The sequence below is a fragment of the Nerophis ophidion genome, linkage group LG12, assembly GCF_033978795.1.
Source record: "Nerophis ophidion isolate RoL-2023_Sa linkage group LG12, RoL_Noph_v1.0, whole genome shotgun sequence".
NCBI classification, from domain to species: Eukaryota; Metazoa; Chordata; class Actinopteri; order Syngnathiformes; family Syngnathidae; genus Nerophis; species Nerophis ophidion.
The window spans coordinates 10,317,488-10,341,374 of NC_084622.1; the positions used below are offsets into that span (position 1 = coordinate 10,317,488).

The window sequence follows — 23,887 nt, forward strand, 5'->3', positions numbered from 1 at the left end:
GGAATAGGTTTTGGTTCTGGGATTTCACAGACTACGGAAATCTGTTCTATTTCAGTCGTGTCAGACAAAGGTGGGCTTATGGATTGATCATCTTTGGTTTCAGAATCATCACTTGGGGTAATGTCAGAAGAAATACCGACACCATACTCTTCTGCAAGACTGTCATCCTCTTCTTCGCCTGATGAACACTGTGTAATTTTGAGGTCAGGTATGGGGTAAAGTGCCTTTGTAAGTGCAGGATCTAATTGAATCATTGGCCGAACAAAACCTATAGAACCACAAGGTGTGGCTGGAACAATGGTCACCTCAGGCCTCTTTGGGGGTTCTGAAGGGCGTGGTGGGGCTGGTCGTTTTCTTTTTTGACTTGCAGCTCACTAGAATTGTCAAACCCAATAGGAGGCTGACTTTCTTCAATGTGGGATATCGCTTCTGTGGGTATGACTACAACACAGGTCTCAGCATGTGAAGTTGGTATAGATTCCATGGCATTCTGGGCCTGTTGAAACTCTTGCTCTATCATCATCAATTCCCTCTTCTTTTCCATCATCTCTTCATAAACCTCCTCCGGAGACCTGAGTTTCTTTAAAGGTTCGGGACTGTAGTCCTCTTTCGGTTCAGTGTTTGCATAATCACACATTAAAATCTCTGGCTCCTCAACCAAGGATTCATAGAGATAGTCCTCTATTGACATTCCTCCATAAAGTGGCTCAACATCAGGAGGACTATCGCCTGGAATTGCTTTGGCCTTCTGGATAATTTGCTCATATGCTTCTTCTGCACTCTTTAATATAGTTGAAACAGGCTCCTTTTCTTCGACTGGGGTAAACGGTATCACTGTTGGAGAAGGTTTGCGCCCTCTCTGTATGGCTTGGCTTGCTTCTGGTTCTGATTCAACACTGGCCCAGTACTCAGAGCCAGATGTTTTACTAATGTCATCCTTTCCAGTGACTTGTCTCATATCCTCTACTGAGGAAGCACTTTCACTGGGAGAGAAGAGCTCTTGTACACTTAGTTCATTCTTTTCTTTCCGAGATTTCTCGTCCTCAGAGGAGTCTTCAATTGTGGGTAGTGGCTGGGTTGCTTGTCTGTGTTTACCTTTGCGATACTGTCTGTCCCCACTAATTATTTTGTGACTTGGACTGCTATCACTGTCCTCCTCCAGGGACGATGCAGATGTCGGTGATGACCCTGGAGTAAAGCTAGATGCTTGAAGACTGGACGAACCCTTTGAAAGGGATTCGGTGATACTCTCTACCTCTTCATCAGTGCTTTGTCTTTGTTTGATGACTGGAACAGCTTTCTTAAAAGTCGTACTTGGAAATGCTTCAGAAGCTCCAGCACTAGTCATGAGAGGGGACTTTCTCCATGCGAGGGTTCCTTCATTATCTGTACTTCCTTCACGAGAGAGTGATTTCAATTTCATTGAGGAATTATCAAGCACAGCCTTCTTAACGACTTCCTCATTGGACAATGTTTTTTCTTTCTCATCCTCAGATAGAGACATTTCCTCTTCATCGCCCATACCCATTATCTGACTGCGGATAAAGTCTTCATCTTCTATTGACGAGTCGGCACTTTCAGTTTTGATGTCCTCACTGATAGATGTCACATCAGTCACTTTGAGCCTCCTCCTCTGAACCTCTGGTGACGGTGAAAGCGTGAAGTCACTCCCACTGCTCTCTTCCATTGCTTGGAAACTAAGGCGCTTTTTTCCACTTTCAACCGTCTCCTTTATTTGCAGTGTTTGTCCTTCTTCTACATTATCTTTAATTCTGCTGCATACCACCTGATCCTCTTTTGGTTTATCTGAAAAGGGTAAAATCTGAGGTTGAGCATCATTTTCTACCTCCAATCTCGCTTTAGCAGCTGTCTCGGATACAACTATGTGCTCCAATTCAACTGTTCCACCAGCAAGGAAATATGTTTCATTTGTCATTGTATCTGGCTCCTTTGTAGATTCTGGTTGTGGCTCTGGGGGAAGAATGGCATCAGCTATTTGTTCAACTACTTGATTACTCCCAGTAAGTGGCTCATGTGACTGTACCTGAACTTCAGCCTTCTTAGCAGATGGTTCAGGCTTGCTCAGTTTGATCTGGTCTTCAAGATTTGTTGTCTTGACTTCAACCTTTTTTGTTGGAGGTTGCCTCGTTTTTTCTTCAGGAGCAATTCCAACGGTAGACAACTCAAATGTGGCTTCTGAGGGGTCAGTTTTCTCAACGGCTTTGGGAATTTCTTCCACACTCTGTTCCTTCTTCTCTAAATTTGTTATTTCCTCTCCTACATCTGTTGTGGACAATTTACGTTGAGGAGCCACCAGTGGTTTAATTGGTTCTGTTGTGAATTCAAATAATTGCTGTTTTTCTTTGACAGTTGACACCTCCACTGTTTTTGGTTCAATTTCCACTTTTGTGAAAGATGTTGCAGTTGGGTTTTCTGTTATGATGCATGTCTTTGTTGTTGGTATTGTTGTTTCTGTTGCTTGTTTTGTAACTTCAGCTGCCGGCTCAGCCTTTGCAGGTGCAGAATTTGAGTCCAATTTTTTGGTTGTGATTATGTGTGATGTTTCTGGCAGAGCTGATACTGGAGAAGGCAAAGGGACATTTCCTGAGTCTTCTAGATGTCCGGCCAAAGCCTTTTGTGTGTGGCAGTTTAGACACAGCCATTCCTTCTGCAATACAACAAACACACCATGATTAACACTACATTGCTAAAAGTATTAGAAAAGCATCAAAATGGTGCAAACAATTGTTTTCTCAGAAGTTCAGATAAAATCAGGGATAATACTATTTTCTTCTCAGGTGAAGATCATGTTGATACAGTATGCTATGGTTATCTAAGTCTTATAGTATTTTGCTACTTTATGTGGCTTTGTGGTTAGAGCTTCCGCCCTGAGCTCGGTAGGTCATTAGTTCAAACCCCAGCCAAGGCATACAAAAGACTATAAAAATGAGACCCATTGCCTCCCTGCTTAACACTCAGCATCAAGGGTTGGAATTGGTGGTTAAATCACCAAAAATGATTCCCGGGCGTGGCCACCGCTGCTGCTCACTGTTCCCATCCTACCAGGGGGTGATCAAGGGTGATGGGTGAAATGCAGAGAATAATTTCGCCACACCTATTGAGTGTCTGACAATCATGGGTACATTTGACAAGGGGATTAATATTGTTTGCCTCAATTATAAATTAACAATACAATTCATTGTACAGACCAGCAGATAATAAAACAAATTGTCCATTTTTATATTGATCAATTGATCAAATCTGGCAAAATGTCATATAGAACTACACCAAAATTGAACGCCACAGCTAAATACATCATTCAGTTTGCCTTCCTATTATGCTATCTTGTAATTATAATCACTACGGATGATACTCCACACGACAAATCATGACAATCCTATCCAGATAAATACTTGGCAATCTGAGCAGTTGGCATTTTCTCACTTTCTGATTAAGCGTGATAACAACCATGCAACCAGAAATGGAACGTACATCGGAAAGTGTCTGACTATTCGGACACCCCCACCCGGAGAGTGAACAACAGACCCACCAACTGGCACATATTTTAACCCCTAAACACGCCTTGCCTCTCTTTAGTCTCACGTCCCGCCGTTCTCAAACACCGACGCATGCTCGTCTTGCATAACGTGCACATGAATAAACGAGCTGCAACAATGCATTAAGGCGGATTGTTGCAACGCTTTGGCCGTTTTCCAGCATCAAACAACTCTTAACTCAACCACGACCGTCATCGCTCGCCTGCGATGGGAAGCTGAAAATGGCAAATAATACAGTCTGTGAACATTGCTCCAAAGTACGGATTTTGTGTTGATTTATTGTGCATACATGAGTAAACACTGACATGTGCAAAGGCAGTAATAAATGATTGAACTACTTCTGGGGCATACGTAAAACGCGTTCCATATGAAAGCATAGGATGAACAAATATACTACAGTACTGTGGACATAAAAAGTTAGCTTTTACAGCGGATGAGCCCAAAGTGCATCACAGGGGCCGTCAGTGGCCCGTGACTCGTTTGCCCTGAGCACATTGCAATAAAACAAAACAAAAACACTAGCAAAAATTGGAAAGACAGCAAGAAGCACAATGAGAAAAAGACAGCCAATAATACCTATAAAAAATATATCAAATAAAATGACCTAGATGTTTAAATAAATAAATAAATATACATATATCTATCTATCTACAGTATATACACACACACACACACATATATAATTATATATATATATAGACGTTAGCGTATATTCTGTTCTACCCCCGGTAATGAGCACTCTATAATGGATAAACCACAGAAAAGTTGACTATATATATATATATATATATATATATATATATATATATATATATATATATATATATATATATATATTTAAGACAAAGCTTTGCATACTTATTATTGGTTTTATATATATATATATATATATATATATATATATATATATATACGCATTAGTATATATATATGTATACATTTGTATATATATGTATATATATATAAATTTGTATATATATATATATATACATTTGTATATATATATGTATGTATATATGTGTATATATACTGTATATATATATATATATATATATTTTATTTTTTTTCTGGCTCAAAAACGTTAGTGACAACTACTTTAAATAATGAGCGATAATATTAAGAATCGCAAAGCTTTGTTATTTTTAGCAATACCTACAAAACACTAAATAATAGTATAGCAGTGTAAACAATTCCCTCTTTACCAGCCAGGAATATTTCATGGTTGAGTATATTCGCTTTAATTTAGTTTAATTTACTTATACAGATGTTTGTTGTCTCTATACTTGTATGATAATGAAGCATTGTTTTATTTTCACTTATTGCCTCATCGCCTGGATAGTCCATGTGCTTAGAGCTTGAAATAAATTCATTCATATTCCATTAACTGCAATGGGAAACTGAACGGATTGTCTTAGATTTCCACTGTACAATAATGATTACAAATTATGAGGAAAAACAATAATAAGCTTAATGCCTATTATTGATTTGCATCTAATAAGCACATTCTTGACAATTAACTTGAAAGCATGTATACAAACATTTGAAAAGTGTTTTCCCCTTAACTTCTGTTCAATAATTTCCGGCAGAAACTGCTGATGTGAGTGGGAAGTGTGTTATTGATTTGGCGGACACCTTTCTGGCACAAGCCAGAGCCGGCTGAGATACTTGGCTTTCAGCAGCCCAGACAGAGTTACGACTCTTTAAAACTCTTGCCTGCTGTGCTCACACACTGTCGACCTACTAATCCCCAATAAGAAGAGTGCATCACGCTCATATGAAGAAAATACAGCCTTGTTTTATCTAATCAGCAAAAATCAGCCTTTGAAGTTAAAGTAAAGAAATTAATAAATCTCAAGATGTGCGTTAAATGGCTCAGTCCGTAGATTTACTATAAAAGGTAAAAGTATTTCTCTTAGTGAATTAGTAAATACAGTAAATACGCCCATTAACCCGCTTAACTCGACAACCATGATTGGTAAACAACACAGGCTTTAAGTTCATGGAAACGTTAAAAACATTCCTAAGGTTTTCTACCGTCTGTAAAATGATGTCAGTGGCAATTTTTGTATCCCGGCCGTCAGAAACCCCCAGTGGAGTAACTTGAGTTTGAGCAGATGTCAGGAAAACCGTGACAGCAGCAGCTTTCATATGCTCCAGAGCTCAGTGGTTTGGGGGGAGGTCACGTTGGAGGACACAACTCAGACAAAGACCAGATACGCGCAATAACTGAAGACCGTTTTTTAGCGATTCGATCTAAGATGTACACTGGGTCTAGTGTTGTCGTCCAGCTCTTCCCGGGGGATCCCAAAGGCTTTCCAGCCGGGAGACATAGTCTTTCCAATGTGTCCTGGGTTTTCCCCTTGGGGAGAAGTCTCGTTGGAGGACACAACTCAGACAAAGACCAGATGCGCGCAATAACTGAAGACCGTTTTTTAGCGATTCGATCTAAGATGTACACTGAGTTTAGTGTTGTCGTCGAGCTCTTCCCGGGGGATCCCGAGGCTTTCCAGCTGGGAGACATAGTCTTTCCAATGTGTCCTGGGTCTTCCCCGTGGCCCAAAACACCTCCCTAGGGAGGCGTTTGGGTGGCATCTTGACCAGATCCCCGAACCACCTTGGTGGCATCTTGACCGGATGGCAGAGCTTCTCAAGAAGGCAAAGGCCATTCTGGCCAACCCTCAGCACCCTCTCTTCTTAGAGTTTAGACTCTTGCCCTCAGGTTGTGGGTACGCCCCTAGTAATAGAAAGGGCAAAAACAACCGATACCTAAGATCCTTCGTTCCTTCAGCTGTTGTTTTTATAAATGAGCTCCTTAAACAAGCTTAGCTGCTATGTAGTCACTTTAGTCCAGGGGTGTCAAACTCAAATACAGAGTGGGCCAAAATTTTAAACGGAACAAAGCCGCGGGCCAAGGTTGAACAAATTAACCTTTTAGTGGGGACCCAAACAAGTTTTGCATTAAATATTGAACAAGCAAGGCTTATATAACTTTAGTGACTTGCAAAATCCAGTTTCAAATAATAATAATAATTAAAAGAATATCAATGGCATATCAAATAAAATTTAAATAAAAATTGTATGTCTTTTTTTATATTTGCAATCTTCTGAGGTAAATATCATATTTTTTCCACAGGCTAATAATACATTTGAAAATAAAATAACAATAATAAATGAACCAAACATTCAAGCTTTGAAGTAGCAGGGAAAATGCATGAATAAAACGTTAATTATTGGTCAGTTTGCTGGAAGTTTCCCGGAAGAGTTAGTGCTGCAAAGGGTTTCTGGGTATTTGTTCTGTTGTGTTACGGTGCGGATGTTCACCCAAAATGTGTTTGTCATTCTTGTTTGGTGTGGGTTCACGGTGTGGCGCATATTTGTAACCGTGCTAAATTTGTTTATACGGCCACCCTCAGTGTGACCTGTATGGTTGTTGACCAAGTATGCCTTGCAGTCACTTGTGCGTGTGTGTGTAAAAGCCACAAATATTATGTGACACGCTGTTAGTATGGAGGAAAAGCGGACGTGACGACAGGTTGTAGAGAACGCTAAAGGCAGTGCCTTAAATGCATGTCCCCAATATAGTTGTCCAGGTGGAAATCGGTAGAAATTCGGGAGAATGGTTGGCTCGGGAGATTTTCAGGAGGGTCACTGAACTTCGGGAGTCTATTGGGAAAATTAGGAGAGTTGGCAAGTATGAGTATTAGCGGTGAATGCGGTGTTACAGCGGCACCATCGCTGTATAACACCGGCGGGCCAGATCTAATGCTAAATTTATATTGCCTCAAGGGCCAAATTAAAGTACACGGCGGGCCAGATTTGGCCCACAGGCCAAAGTTTGACACCCATGCTCTAGTGGGACGAGACGTGTGATTAGTTTTTATTGTATTACAAATGTTTTTTAGTTTTTAGCTTTATGACGGTTTGTATGTTGTATGTATTTTATGTATTTGTACCTTGTTATTACTCTTGTACCTCGTCTTTACTCTTGTCAATCAATCAATCAATCAATGTTTACTTATATAGCCCTAAATCACTAGTGTCTCAAAGGGCTGCAAAAACCACCACGACATCCTCGGTAGGCCCACATAAGGGCAAGGAAAACTCACACCCAGTGGGACTCTTGTACCTCGTCTTTACTCTTGTACCTCATTTTTAATCTTGTACCTCGTTTTTACTGTTGTACCTTGTTTTTATTGTTGTACCTCGTTTTTACTGTTGAACCTTGTTTTTAATGACTACTGCGGCAAACCAAATTGCCCCTCCGGGACAATAAATATTTTCTAAGTCTAAGTCACCCTATCTCTAAGGGAGAAACCTGCCACCCGGTGGATGAAACGCCTGTGCCCGTGATCTTGTCCTTTCGGTCATGACCCAAAGCTCATGACCATAGGTGAGGATGGGAACGTAGATCGACCGGTAAATTGAGAGCTTTGCCTTCCGGCTCAGCTCCTTCTTCACCACAACGGATCGATCCAGCGTCCGCATTAGTGAAGACGCCGCACCGATCCACTTGTCGATCTCACGATCCAGTCTTCTGTCACTCGTGAACAAGACTACGAGGTACTTGAATTCCTCCACTTGGGGCAGGGTCTCCTCCCCAACCCGGAGATGGCACTCCACCCTTTCCCGGGCAAGAACCATGGACTCGGACTCGGACGTTTCACGCTCGGCTGCGAACCGATCCAGTGAGAGCTGAAGATCCTGGCCATATCAAGCCATCAGGACTACATCATCTGCAAAAAGCAGAGAGCTAATCCGAATGTTGTCCCGATACCGATATTTTGGTACTGGTACCAAAAAACTTTGGTATTTTTCTAAATAAAGGGGACCACAAAAAATGTCATGGCCTTATTTTAACAAAAAAAATGTTCGGTACATTAAACATATGTCTATTATTGTAAGTTTGTCCTAAATAAAATTGTGAACATACTGGACAATTTGTCTTTTAGTAGTACGTAAACAAACAAAGACGGTAACATATTGTGTCATTCTCATTCCATTATATTGCCAACATTATGAGGGACAAACTGTAAAAAAAGGATTATTAATCCACTTGTTCATTTACTGTTAATATCTGCTTATTTTCTGTTTCAACATGCTCTATCTACACTTCTGTTGAAATCTAATAATCACTTATTCTTCTCTTCTTTGATACTTTACATTGGTTTTGGATGATACCACACATTTGGGTATCAAGTAATTACAGGATCATACTTTGGTCATATTCAAAGTCCTCATGTTTTCCAGGGACATATTTCCCGAGTTTATTAAAAAAATATAAAAAATTAAAAAAAAGAATGACGATTTTGTGATGCTGAAAAATAGTACTATTGAATTGATACGCTCCACTACTTGGTATCATCACAGTGGATGTTAGGTGTAGATCCACCAATGGCGTTTGTTTATATTGTAGCATCCTGGAAGTGTTGGTGTTCATACGGCCGGACTGAGTGTGACTTGCATGTATGTTGATTAAGTCTGCCCTTCATGCACATGTGATGAGTGGGTTCAAAGTTACGATAGTGAACTCGATGGTTAGTGATTAGACATAATGATATCTTGTCTTGACTTTGTCAACCATAGACAACTGTTCATTCGTCCATTATCATGGCTACATTGGGCTGGAGTGGGCTGAGACCTGAAATAATCGTAATTGTGTGTCTTAAAGCACCGGCAATGTTTAGAGGCGGTATAGTACCGAACATGATTCATTAGTATCGCGGTACAATCTTACGTACAACCATATCTGGGACACTAGTAATTAATCAATACTGTGTGAGTATTAAAGTCAGAAAATGGTAATGTCTCTTACCGGGTACAAACCCCGTTTCCATATGAGTTGGGAAATTGTGTTAGATGTAAATATAAACAGAATACAATGATTTGCAAATCCTTTTCAACCCATATTCAGTTGAATATGCTATAAAGACAACATATTTGATGTTCAAACTCATAAACATTTTTGCAAATAATCATTAACTTTAGAATTTGATGCCAGCAACACATGTTGAAAAATACTGATAAAGTTGAGGAATGCTCATCAAACACTTATTTGAAACATCCCACAGGCTAATTGTGAACAGGTGGGTGCCATGATTGCCAAAAAATACTTATTCTTTTATAAGAAAGGATGCAAGAAATTTAGGGATTTCAACATCTACGGTCCATAATATCATCAAAAAGTTCAGAGAATCTGCAGAAATCACTCCACGTAGGCAGCATGGCCGGAAATCAACATTTAATGACCGTGACTTTCGATCCCTCAGACGGGACTTTATCAGAAACCGACATCAATCGCTAAAGGATATCACCACATGGGCTCAGGAACACTTCAGAAAATCACTGTCACTAAATTCAGTTTGTCGCTACATCGGTAAGTGCAAGTTAAAGCTCTACTATGCAAGGCGAAAGCCATTTATCAACAACATCCAGAAACGCCGCCGGCTTCTCTAGGCCCGAGATCATCTAAGATGGACTGATGCAAAGTGGAAAAGTGTTCTGTGGTCTGACGAGTCCACATTTCAAATTGTTTTTGGAAATATTCGACATGGTGTCATCAGGACCAAAGGGGAAGCGAACCATCCAGACTGTTATCGAAGCAAAGTTGAAAAGCTAACATCTGTGATGGTATGAGAGGGCATTAGTGCCCAAGGCATGGGTAACTTACACATCTGTGAAGGCACCATTAATGCTGAAAGGTACATACAGGTTTTATAACAACATTTGCTGCCATATAAGCGACGTCTTTTTCATGGACACCCCTGCTTATTTCAGCAAGACAATGCCAAGCCACATTCAGCACGTGTTACAACAGCGTGGCTTCGTAAAAAAAAAGAGTGCTGGTACTTTCCTGCCCCGCCTGCAGTCCAGACCTGTCTCCCATGGAAAATGTGTGGCGCATTATGAAGCGTAAAATACGACAGCGGAGACCCCGGACTGTTGAAAGACTGAAGCTCTACATAAAACAAGAATGGGAAAGAATTCCACTTTCAAAGCTTCAACAATTAGTTTCCTCAGTTCCCAAACGTTTATTGAGTTTTGTTAAAAGAAAAGGTGATGTAACACAGTGGTGAACATGCCCTTTCCCAACTACTTTGGCACGTATTGCAGCCATTAAAGTTAATTATTATTTGCAAAAAAAAGTTAAGATTATGAGTTTCAACATCAAATATCTTGTTTTTGTAGTGCATTCAATTGAATATGGTTTGAAAAGGATTTGCAAATCATTGTATTTGTACAATTTAATTGATACATTGGTAGTTTCCATGCACCATATGCAATTCTGCTGATTAACAAAACAATTGTAATTTGTTTCAAGCAATTCTTCCTTTTAAGACGTAAAGGTTATTCATGGGTGTCGTCATAGATGACTGACACTAAAATAAATGATACACTTCTTATGTAATTGACACGTCTCATTTGGCTGCTGACACCAGAGATGGCAAAGCCCCCGGGGTTGAGGTCAATTGGGGGGTAAGGACTAAGCATGGATGATCAATCATCTCATTAACGCTGATCAAAGCAGCCTCAGCTTGGCCTGACCACGTGCAGCTCAGATGACGACGAGCCTATTCATTTAAAGAATATATATATATATATATATATATATATATAATGTATATATATATATATATATATATATATATATATATATATATATATATATATATATATATATATATATACACATATACATATATATATATATATATACGTATATACATATATATATATATATATATATATATATATATATACACATATACATATATATATATATACGTATATACATATATATATATATATACTGTATATACACATATTTTTAGTTTTTTTTTTTTTACATTGATTTGGTAAATATACACTATATTGCCAAAAGTATGTGGTCACCTGCCTTGACTCGCATTTGAACTTGAAGTGCCATCCCATTCCTAACCCATAGGGCTCAATATTATGCGGGTCCACCTTTTGCAGCTATTACCGTTTCAACTCTTCTGGGAAGGCTGTCCACAAGGTTGCGGAGTGTATTTAGAGGAATTTTCCACCATTCTTCCAAAAGCGCATTGGTGAGGTCACACACTGAAGGCCTGGCTCTCAGTCTCCGTTCTAATTCATCCCAAAGGCGTACTGTCGGGTTAAGGTCAGGACTCTGTGCAGGCCAGTCAAGTTCCTCCAGACCAGATTCTGTCATCCAAGTAATTGTGGACCTGGCTTTGGGCACTGGTGCACATTCATGTTGGAAGGGGAAGGGGCCCGCTCCAAACTGTTCCCACAAGGTTGGTAGCATGGAATTATACTAAATGTTTTGGTATCCTGGAGCATTCAAAGTTCCTTTCACTGGAACAAAGGGGCTACTCTCACACAATTAGGTTAGATCCACTATGGACTGGACTCTCACACTATTATGCTAGATCCACTATGGACTGGACTCTCACACTATAATGTTAGATCCACTATGGACTGGACTCTCACACTATAATGTTAGATCCACTATGGACTGGACTCTAACACTATTATGCTAGATCCACTATGGACTGGACTCTCACACTATTATGCTAGATCCACTATGGACTGGACTCTCACACTATAATGTTAGATCCACTATGGACTGGACTCTCACACTATAATGTTAGATCCACTATGGACTGGACTCCCACACTATTATGTTGGATCCAGTATGGACTGAACTCACACTATTATGTTAGATCCACTATGGACTGGACTCCCACACTATTATGTTAGATCCACTATGGACTGGACTCTCATTCTATTATGTTAGATCCACTATGGACTGGACTCTCAATATTATTTTAGATCCACTATGGACTGGACTCTCACACCATTAGGTTAGATCCACTATGGACTGGACTCTCACACTATTATGCTAGATCCACTATGGACTGGACTCTCACACTATAATGTTAGATCCACTATGGACTGGACTCTCACACTATAATGTTGGATCCACTATGGACTGGACTCCCACACTATTATGTTGGATCCACTATGGACTGAACTCACACTATTATGTTAGATCCACTATGGACTGGACTCCCACACTATTATGTTGGATCCACTATGGACTGGACTCTCATACTATTATGTTAGATCCACTATGGACTTGACTCTTAATATTATTTTAGATCCACTATGGACTGGACTCTCACACTATTATGTTAGATCCACTATGGACTGGACTCTCACACTGTTATGTTAGATCAACTAGGGACTGGACTCTCACACTATTATGTTAGATCCACTATTGACTGGACTCTCACTCTTATGTTAGATCCACTATGGACTGGACTCTCACTATTATGTTATATCCACTATGGACTGGACTTTCATACTATTATGTTAGATCCACTATGGACTGGACTCTCAATATTATTTTAGATCCACTATGGACTGGACTCTCACACCATTAGGTTAGATCAACTAGGGACTGGACTCTCACACTATTATGTTAGATCCACTATGGACTGCACTCTCACACTATTATGTGAGATCAACTAGGGACTGGACTCTCACACTATTATGTTAGATCCACTATTGACTGGACTCTCACTCTTATGTTAGATCCACTATGGACTGGACTCTCACTATTATGTTAGATCCACTATGGACTGGACTCTCATACTATTATGTTAGATCCACTATGGACTGGACTCTCAATATTATTTTAGATCCACTATGGACTGGACTCACAACATTAGGTTAGATCAACTAGGGACTGGACTCTCACACTATTATGTTAGATCCACTATTGACTGGACTCACACTATTATGTTAGATCCACTATGGACTGGACTCCCACACTATTATGTTAGATCCTCTATGGACTGGACTCTCATACTATTATGTTAGATCCACTATGGACTGGACTCTCAATATTATGTTAGATCCACTATGGACTGGACTCTCACACTATTATGTTAGATCAACTAGGGACTGGACTCTCACACTATTATGTTAGATCCATTATTGACTGGACTCTCACTCTTATGTTAGATCCACTATGGACTGGACTCTCACTATTATGTTAGATCCACTATGGACTGGACTTTCACACTATTATGTTAGATCCACTATGGACTGGACTTTCACTATTATGTTGGATCCACTTTGGACTGAACTCTCACTATTATGTTAGATCCACTCGGCGTCCATTGCACCGGTCGCCCTAAGGGGTAGGGGGGTCTGCTCTCCAAGGTTTCTTATTGTCCCATTGGGTTGAGTTTTTCCCTTGCCCTGATGTGGGATCTGAACCGAGGATATCGTTGTGGCTTGCGCAGCCCTTTGAGACACTGGTGATTTAGGGCTACGTAAATAAACATAGATTGATTGACTGATACTGTGTGTTTATTATGAGATCAATAGGGGGAATATCCGGTGGATGTGATAATCAGTCGAGATGTCTGTGCCAGCCTTAAGTCCAAGATTCTTAATTGCCGAGAGGAGTCAGCGTAAAGGAGGGATGCGCCAAGAGTCCGTATCGATTTCTGCAGCCCGTTCAAGAGAGCTTGTAATGCTTTAGGAAGCCCATTATTACCAAGAATATGAGACAGCAGATTATTCCTAAAGAACAGGTCTAACAAGAGCGGACAGGGTCTACAGCAGAGGTCTCAGACTCAAGTATTGATTCCAAAAGCCACTCTAATAGATTGCCACCTGAGCAACAAATCCAGTGGTGAAATTCCCTCGCTCCTAAATATTCCAAAGTCATCATTAATATAAGATAAATAAAGAGTTTTGGGAACAACAGCAACTCAGCCACCAGGTACACTGACAGAGAGGGGTCAGTGGATGCTGAAGCACATAGTGCAAAGACTTCCTCCACAAGTCAGTTGCTACAGAGCTCCAAACTTCATGTGAGCTTCCAATCAGCCCATGTACAGTACGCAGAGAGCTTCATGGAAATGGGTTCCATGGCCGAGCAGCTGTATCTAAGCCATACATCACCAAGTCCAATGTGAAGCGTCAGATGCAGTGATGCAGAGCACTGGACTCTAGAGCAGTAGAGACGTGTTCTCTGGAGTGATGAATCACGCTTTTCCATCTGGCAATCTGACAGTTTGGCGGTAGCCAGGAGAACGCTACATTTCGGACTGTATATTGTCGAGTGTGACATTTGGTGGGGGAGGAATTATGATGTGGGGTTGTTTTTCAGGAGTTGGGCTTGGCCTCTTAGTTCCAGTGAAAGGAAATTGGAATGCTCAAGGATACCAAAAAATTCTGGACAATTCCACGGTCCCAACTTTGTGGGAACAGTTTCGAGCGGGCTCCTTCCTCTTCCAACATGACTGAGCACCAGTGAAGTGAAGTGAAGTGAATTAGGGACGGTGTGGCGCAGTGGTAGAGTGGCCGTGCGCAACCCGAGGGTCCCTGGTTCAATCCCCACCTAGTACCAACCTCGTCACGTCCGTTGTGTCCTGAGCAAGATACTTCACACTTGCTCCTGATGGGTGCTGGTTAGCGCCTTGCATGGCAGCTCCCTCCATCAGTGTGTGAATGGGTAAATGTGGAAGTAGTGTCAAAGCGCTTTGAGTACCTTGAAGGTAGAAAAGCGCTATACAAGTACAACCCATTTATCATTTATTTATTTATATAGCGCTTTTCTCTAGTGACTCAAAGCATTTTACATAGTGAAACCCAATATCTATGTTACATTTAAACCAGTATGGGGGGCACTGGGAACAGGTGGGTAAAGTGTCTTGCTCAAGACACAACGGCAGTGACTAGGATGGCGGAAGCGGGAATCGAACCTGCAACCCTCAAGTTGCTGGCACGGCTATACCGCCCAGTGCACAAAGCAAGGTCCTCAAAAACGTTAATGACAGAGGCGGGTGTGGATGAACTTGACTGGCCTGCACAGAGTCCTGACCTGAACGTTATAAAACACCTTTGGGATGAATTAGAACAAAGACTGAGAGCCAGGCCAACATCAGTGTGTGACCTCACCAATGCGCTTTTGGAAGAATGGTGGAAAATTGGTGTAATGTGGTGATGCAGTTTTTTAAAATACAACCTCAAAATACCCCGATATCAGTTTTAGTAAATTTTTGTCTCATCTGACCACATAACTTTCCTCCAGAAGGTCTTATCTTTGTCCATGTGATGTCAGATGAAACGCAAGTTCAGCTGTTTGGCCACAATTCCCAGCAATATGTTTGGAAGAGAAAAAGTTGATGCCTTTAATCCCAGGAACACCATTCCTACCGTCAAGCATGGTGGTGGTAGTATTATGCTCTGGGCTTGTTTTGCTGCCAATGGAACTGGTGCTTTACAGAGAGTAAATGGGACAATGAAAAATGAGGATTACCTCCAAATTGTTCAGGAAAACCTAAAACCATCGGCACGGAGGTGTCAGAGTTATTTGTTGACGAACCCCAAGATGCAGAGATGGAGGGAGGCATGGAGTGACCAAACATGATTTCAATATAAATACTAAGACAAAACCAAACAAAGGGATCAAACCAAAAGCGCGCACGTGGGCGGAATAACAAACTAAGGGAGCTAGCACTGGAAACTAGAAAACAAAAAGGAACTTTAGCATGGAAGCTAGTGGATAGCAAACAGAAAAACTGGAAATAACTAATGGCTAACAAGAACAGCTTACCGCTACGACGACCAGGAAAAGAATCACAGACACGACAAGAGCGACATATGGCAACGACAAACCCGAATGACAATACAATGATCCAGCGACTGACAAGACAAAGCAGGTACAAATAGGAGCAGGCTGATTGGCAACAGGTGTGGCCAGGTTCCAATCAACCGCAGCTGAGTAGGAACACAGCACTTAGGGAACAAGACAGGAAGCTGACAAAATAAGAGCACTAGACAGGAACTAAAGACAGGAAATACTAAACACAGAAGAAACAGACAAATGCAGAGGAAAAAACAAAAACATAGACAAACTGTCAGGGGAAAGCCTGACAGGAGGTTGGGTCTTGGGCGCAGTTGGGTGTTCCAACAGGACAATGACCCCCAAACACACGTCAAAAGTGGTAAAGGAATGGCTAAATCTGGCTAGACTTAAGGTTTTAGAATGGCCTTCCTAAATTTCTGACTTAAACGTGTGGACAATGCTGGAGAAACAAGTCCATGTCTGAAAACCAACACATTTAGCTGAACTGCACCGATTGGGTCAAGAGGAGTGGTCAAAATTCAAGCAGAAGATTGTGGATGGCAACCAAACGCGCCTTATTGCAGTGAAACTTACTAAGGGACATGTAAGCAAATTTTAACATTGCTGTACCAAACTTCATGAATGTTTTTCGTGATGAAGAAGTATGTGCTCCAATCACTTTATCACAAAAAAATAAGAGTCGCAGAAATTATTGGAAACTCAAGACAGCCATGACATTATTTTCTTTACGAGTGTATGTTAACTTTTGACCGCGATTATATATATATATATATATATATATATATATATATATATATATATATATAAACATATACATGTTTATATATGTATATATATATATATATATATAAACATATACATATTTATATAAATATAAATATAAATATATATATATATATATATATATAAACATATACATATGGACAAACCCTGTTTCCATATGAGTTGGGAAATTGTGTTAGATGTAAATAAAACGGAATACAATGATTTGCGTCTAACAGTCTGGATGGTTTGCTTCCCCTTTAGTCCGGATGACACGATGTCGAACATTTCCAAAAACAATTTGAAATGTGGACTCGTCAGACCACAGGACACTTTTCCACTTTGCATCAGTCCATCTTAGATGATATCGGGCCCAGGGAAGCCGGCGGAATTTCTGGATGTTGTTGATAAATGGCTTTCGCTTTGCATAGTGGGGGGGGGGGGTTTCTCATATTCATCATTGTCACTGTCACCGACGTCCCACTGGGGTGAGTTTTCCTTGGCCTCATGTGGGCTCTACCGAGGATGTCGTTGTGGTTTGTGTTGTGGTTTGTGCAGCCCTTTGAGACACTAGTGATTTAGGGCTATATAAATAAAAATTGATTGATTTAACTTGCACTTACAGATGCAGCGACAAACTGTATTTAGTGACAGTGGTTTTCTGAAGTGTTCCTGAGCCCATGTGGTGATATCCTTTAGAGATTGATGTCGGTTTTTGATACAGTGCCGTCTGAGGGATCGAAGGTCACGGTCATTCAGTGTTAGTTTGCAGCGTGATTTCTCCAGATTCTCTGAACCTTTTGATGATATTATGGACCGTAGATGTTGAAAACCCTAAATTTCTTGCAATTGCACTTTGAGAAATGTTGTTCTTAAACTGTTTGACTATTTGCTCATGCAGTTGTGGACAAAGGGGTGTACCTCGCCCCATCCTTTCTTGTGAAAGACTGAGCATTTTTTTGGGAAGCTGTTTTTAAACCCAATCATGGCACCCACCTGTTCCCAATTAGCCTGCACACCTGTGGGATGTTCCAAATAAGTGTTTGATGAGCATTCCTCAACTTTATCAGTATTCATTGCCACCTTTCCCACGTGTTGCTGGCATCAAATTCTAAAGTTAATGATTATTTGCAACAACAACAAAAATTGTATCAGTTTGAACATCAAATATGTTGTCTTTGTAGCATATTCAACTGAATATGGGTTGAAAAGGATGTGTATTCCGTTTATATTTACTTCTAACACAATTTCCCACCTCATATGGAAACGGGGTTTGTATAAACAAAAGTCCTTGTTCCTTTTGTAATTTCACACAAATATTATAGCCTTATACAATGTAACCTCGCCAAGGGAATACGACCTACACTAAGAAGCCTTGCATCCTGACTCAAAATGCAATTTGTGTACTTCCCACCCTACGTACAACGAATGGGAAATTGAAGAATTGCATGGCGCCACAGATCTACTGAGAGCAGATGGCCCGAGAGGAAGGAAGTACCTCCTGCTCTAACATAATGCACAGTGTTGACTTTGACGTAATCTGCTTCACCTCTGCCTATTATTGAGCGTATCACACAGCGTTGCCATCTCAGATCTCCCGCACGAGTTCTGGCAAACAGCATGCCTGATTCTCTGCTGCGACATCAGATCCCATCTCGCTAATGCTGTTGCACAACAGCCTTTTTACATTTTGTGTGTCGCAGGTCTGCTGAAGACTGCTGTTATGTCATCCCAGCACTTAGATGGCTGTCAGTCATGAAGCCTCAACATGGAAAAAAAAACTTTAAAAGACAACATTTCCCCTGTCGTATACATTACACATGTTCAAACCTCATTTCCATATGAGTTGGTAAATTGTGTTAGATGTAAATATAAACAAAATACAATAATTAGCAAATCATTTTCAACCCATATTCAGTTGAATATGCTCCAAAGACAACATTTTTGATGTTCAAACTGATTTTTTTTGCAAATAATCATTACATTTAGAACTTGATGCCAGCAAAACGTGACAAAGAAGTCGGGAAAGGTGGCAATAGATACTGATAAAGTTGAGGAATGCTCATCAAACACTTGTTTGGAACATCCCACAGATGTGCAGGCTAATTGGGAACAGGTGGGTGCCATGCTTGGGTATAAAAACAGCTTCCCAAAAAATGCTCTGTATTCAACGAGAAAGGATGGGGCGAGGTACACCCCTTTATTCACAACTGCGTGAGCAAACAGTCAAACAGTTTAAGAACAACGTTTCTCAAAGTGCAATTGAAAGAAATTCAGGAATTTCAACATCTATGATCCATAATATCATCAAAAAGTTCAGACAATATGGAGAAATCAATCCACGTAAGCAGCACGGCCGGAAACCAACATTTAATGACCGTGACCTTTGATCCCTCAGACAGCACTGTATCAAAAACCGAAATCAATCTCTAAAGGATATCACCACATGGGCTCAGCAACACTTCAGAAAACCATTGTCACTAAATACAGTTCGTCGCTACATCTGTGAGTGCAAGTTAAAGCTCTACTATGCAAAGCGAAAGACATTTATCAACAACATCCAGAAACGCCGCCAGCTTCTCTAGGCCCGAGATCATCTAAAATTGGACTGATGCAAAGTGGAAAAGTGTTCTGTGGTCTGACGAGTCCACATTTCAAATTGTTTTTGGAAATATTCGACATTGTGTCATCAGGACCAAAGGGGAAGCGAACCATCCAGACTGTTATCGACGCAAAGTTCGAAAGCCAGCATCTGTGATGGTATGGGGGTGCATTAGTGCCCAAGGCATGGGTAACTTACACATCTGTGAAGGCACCATTAATGCTGAAAGGTACATACAGGTTTTGGAACAACATATGCTGCCATTTAAGCGCCGTCTTATTCATGGACGCCCCTGCTTATTTCAGCAAGACATGCCAAGCCACATTCAGCATGTGTTACAACAGCGTGGTTTCGTAAGAAAAGAGTGTGGGTACTTTCCTGGCCCGCCTGCAGTCCAGACCTGTCTCTCATCGTAAATATGTGGCGCATTATGAAGCGTAAAATACGACAGTGGAGACCCCGGACTGTTGAAAAACTGAAGCTCTACATAAAACAAGAATGGGAAGGAATTCCACTTTCAAAGCTTCAACAATTAGTTTCCTCAGTTCCCAAACGTTTATTGAGTGTTGTTAAAAGAAAAGGTGATGTAACACAGTGGTGAACATGCCCTTTCCCAACTACTTTGGCACGTTTTGCAGTTATGAAATTCTGAGCTGATTAGTATTTGCAAAAAAAAAAAAAATACCATTTTGAGTTTGAACATCAAAATATCTTGTCTTTTTAGTGCATTCAACTGAATATGGGTGGAAAAGGATTTGCAAATCATTGTATTCTGTTTATATTTACATCTAACACAATTTCCCAACTCATATGGAAACGGGGTTTGTACTTGAACTCCTCCACTTGGGGCAGGGTCTCCTCCCTAACCCGGAGATGGCACTCCACTCTTTTCCGGGCGAGAACCATGGACTCGGACTTGGAGGTGCTGATTCTCATCCCAGTCGCTTCACACAGAGAATTCCCACTCAACAAAAAGGGGTGAATGATAGAGAAGTATTGCACTTACCCCTCCAGTTTGAGGTGTGGGATTAAATCCACAGAGACTACAGACGACACTCTTGCATCCAGTGCATGTGTTGTAATTGGGTGGTTCCTTGGAGGCCATATCGAGTTCCACCTTACAGAGTGGACAGGTGGACTTTGAATCCGCTTTGGGAATAGCCACGTTGGTGCCTTCTGTGACTTTTGCCGCTGGGAGTGAAGTCTTTGGGTCTTTAACCTGACCCAAGGGGGCAGGTTTGGTCAGTTGTTGTGTTTGCGCAACAGGAACTTTGTTTTCTTTAGCAGGGGCCGGAGGAGTGGTTTTGGGCTCATCTTGGACAGCAGATGTTATCAAGGTAGATGCAGAGCTAAAAATGGATGAACTAAATCCAAACATTTTACCGGTGACAGTCTCAGCAGCCTGTGGTTGCATTTTTGGCGCACCGAATCCAAAGAACCTGCCAGACTCCTGTTTCGCAGCAGCTGCTGCTGGTGTAGATTTGACAGGAGATTTGGAAAGCTGCTGAGAGGGTCTCCCATCTGTCGGTTTCGCAACACCAGCCTTGGCTTCTGTTTTAGGAGTTTGAGAAGTGTGTTCCTTGGATGGGGTGTTTTCAGTGGGAGGCTGCTTGGTCACATCTTGGGCCTTTGCTTGATCACCAACTGAAGGAAAGTCCGTCCTTGGAGCCGCATCTCGCAATAAACCAGGCTTATTAATTGTGAGTGTCCGTGAGTCCTCATCCAGGCATTCAGAACCTTCTTCTCTGACTGATGTAGACTTCTTTGGCTGGACTTCTTCATTATTATGTTCAGAAGGAAAAGGACCAGTCCTTGTAGGTGAGGCCTGAGGTTTCACTGCAGACGGTCCAGTAGTCTCAGATGTGCCAAGAGCCCTCTGCATCTGACAGTTCAGACATAGCCATTCATTTACCTTAAAAAGAGAGCAAATGGTCAGCATGTAGGACTAATTGGTGAGCAACATTTGATTTTGCAATACAAATACAAACAATCGATTGTGTAGACGGATTAATTGAAACGCGTCTAATTTACCTCTGAGACCGAAGGCAATGGATTGAATCCGCACTGATTGCAGACAGTTGTTTTGCATTCTGTGCAGGTGTTGAACTTGGGAGCATCTTTAGAATCCATCTTGAATAGCATCTTACAGAGTGGGCAGGTTAACTGAGCTGGTTTTGGAGGTGCTGGTGGTGCTTTGGGGGAAACGGATGGACCTTTATCCATTTGTGTTGCCGAAAAAGTAGTTTTTACCTGTGTTTCATTAGTTTTCTGGACTGCAGGTGGTTTGATGTCCTTTGCAGGTACTGTTTTAGGAGAAACAGGCGGCGTTGTTTTAGGAGAGGCCTGCAAAGTAATTTTACTTGGCGTTGTTGGAGTTGTCTTTTTCGTTTCATCTTGTACAGCTGAGGTTATCAAATTGGAAGCTGAATTAAAAAAAGATGACCCAAAGCCAAACATCTTGCCAGGTACTGATTCCGCAGGCTTAACAGGTTGCGTTTTAGGACCACCAAAACCAAAGAAGCCTACTGATTCCTGTTTTACAGGTGGAGCTGTTGGCAGAATTGATTTGGCTGGAGATCCCCCAGCTTTTGTAGGCTGTTGGGGGAGGATTTTACCTACTTCTGGTGCCGTTGGGGGAACTATCTTTTCTGGAGGCTGTTTCTGCGGTATTCCAGGTTGTCCTTTAGGGGTAATTCCAGGTGAAGCAGATGCAACCACAGTCTTCATGATTTCAGGACGAACACTTTTTTCAGGCAATGAGGCAACTGCCGCTGTTGCTTTCAAAGTTGATTCCCCAATTGCTGGGGATTTGCTTTCTTTGGCAGTGACGATACCGACTGTCTCGTCAGGTTTGGCCGTTTTAGTGTCCTCCTGAGGAGTTTGTATAGCTGCCTCTCCCTTCGTTGTGGAGGGAGGCATGTCTTTACTTGGTGAAGATTGAGATTTTATCAAGGGAAGCCCAAGAGGTTCAGAGGCGCCAAGTGCTCTCTGCATCTGACAGTTGAGACACAGCCATTCTTTCCCCTGAAAAAACAAAACACACATAATTAGTTTCATTAGTTTTGTGATACATTAGACAAGGCCTATCGGTGGATTACCTGTGCTTTATTCGGCATGGGACTAAATCCACATTTGTTGCAGACTGCTGTTTTACATCCGGTGCAGGTGTTGTAATTTGCTTGATCTTTTCCGTCTACGTTGAATTCAACCTTACAAAGGGGACAATTGAGCTCAATCTCTTTGGGAGCAGTTTGTGGAGCCTTTACTCTTGAAGCTTCTGACGGACCTTGGTCCACATGCTTCGTTCCTGGTAGAGAAGCATTGACTTGGTCCGCCATCTTCTCCATTGATTGTTTCCGAACATTGTCAGACTTCACTTCTTTTGTGGTGGATTTTATTTGAGATAGAGCCGGACTTGACTTGACAGGCGGGATTTGAGGAGCCGCCGTTTTATCATAACTCTGTGCCGGCGCAGACATTTTACGAGAACTTGGTGGTGTGGTTCGTGGTTCTTCACCGACAGCGGATGTTATTAAAGAAGATGCTGAGCTGAAGAGTGTTGAACCAAATCCCATCATCTTCCCTGTCACGGCTTCAGCTGTTTTGGAGACCCCTTGCTGAGGTTTTGTAGCATTAATGCTAACCAAACTTCCTGTGTCTTTAGTTGGCTTTGACATAGAAGGAGGCGTTTTGGCAGCAAGGTTTGGCTCTTTACTTGTGGACTTGGATGGCTGCTCTATATCAGCCGTCATGACTACTTCATCCTCTGATTTTGTAATGCCTTCCATTCCCTCTGCTTTCTTTTCCGATGTGTCTGTTGTTTCAGGTGAGCGTGTTAAAGTTTGATCCTCCTCCTTCGGTGGAGATTGAACATCTGTGCTGACAGGAGGCGCTTGCTCAACCAAAGGTTTATCAGCGTTCGCAGGTGTTCTTTCTTCAACTGGAACTGCTGTGGAGATTAAAACTCGATTGGGAGGTAGTGAACCAGGTTTGATATCAGCTGTTGGGATTTCCTTATTTTCTAGTTTATCTGGTAATGTTTTGTCCTTCTGTTCTTTGTCCAGCACTTCTCTTTTTTGTGTTGGTATCATATCTTTATTTTGTTTGGCCGTGACAGCAGCGGGTGTAGTCACTTTGTTGGGCGATGACTGAGGCTTCACAGATGGAGGTTGTGCTGCTTCTGCTGCTGAGAGAGTTCTTTGCATCTGGCACGTCAGACACAGCCACTCCTTTTTCCGTAAGATAAAAGCAATAAATATTGAGTGTCTCATTTGTGATTATATTATCGGTTATGGCAATCAATGATTTACTTAC

General features: G+C 41.3%; 1 protein-coding gene across 1 annotated transcript in view; it reads right to left on the minus strand.

Moving 5' to 3' along the window:
- Nucleotides 1–23,887, minus strand: part of pclob (piccolo presynaptic cytomatrix protein b) — a 158,588-nt gene that overhangs the window by 99,552 nt on the left and 35,149 nt on the right. Inside the window, 5 exon segments of the mRNA XM_061918039.1 lie at nt 137–188; nt 306–2,668; nt 20,580–21,485; nt 21,605–22,597; nt 22,672–23,802. Of these exon segments, the coding sequence (XP_061774023.1) occupies nt 137–188; nt 306–2,668; nt 20,580–21,485; nt 21,605–22,597; nt 22,672–23,802 (5,445 nt within the window).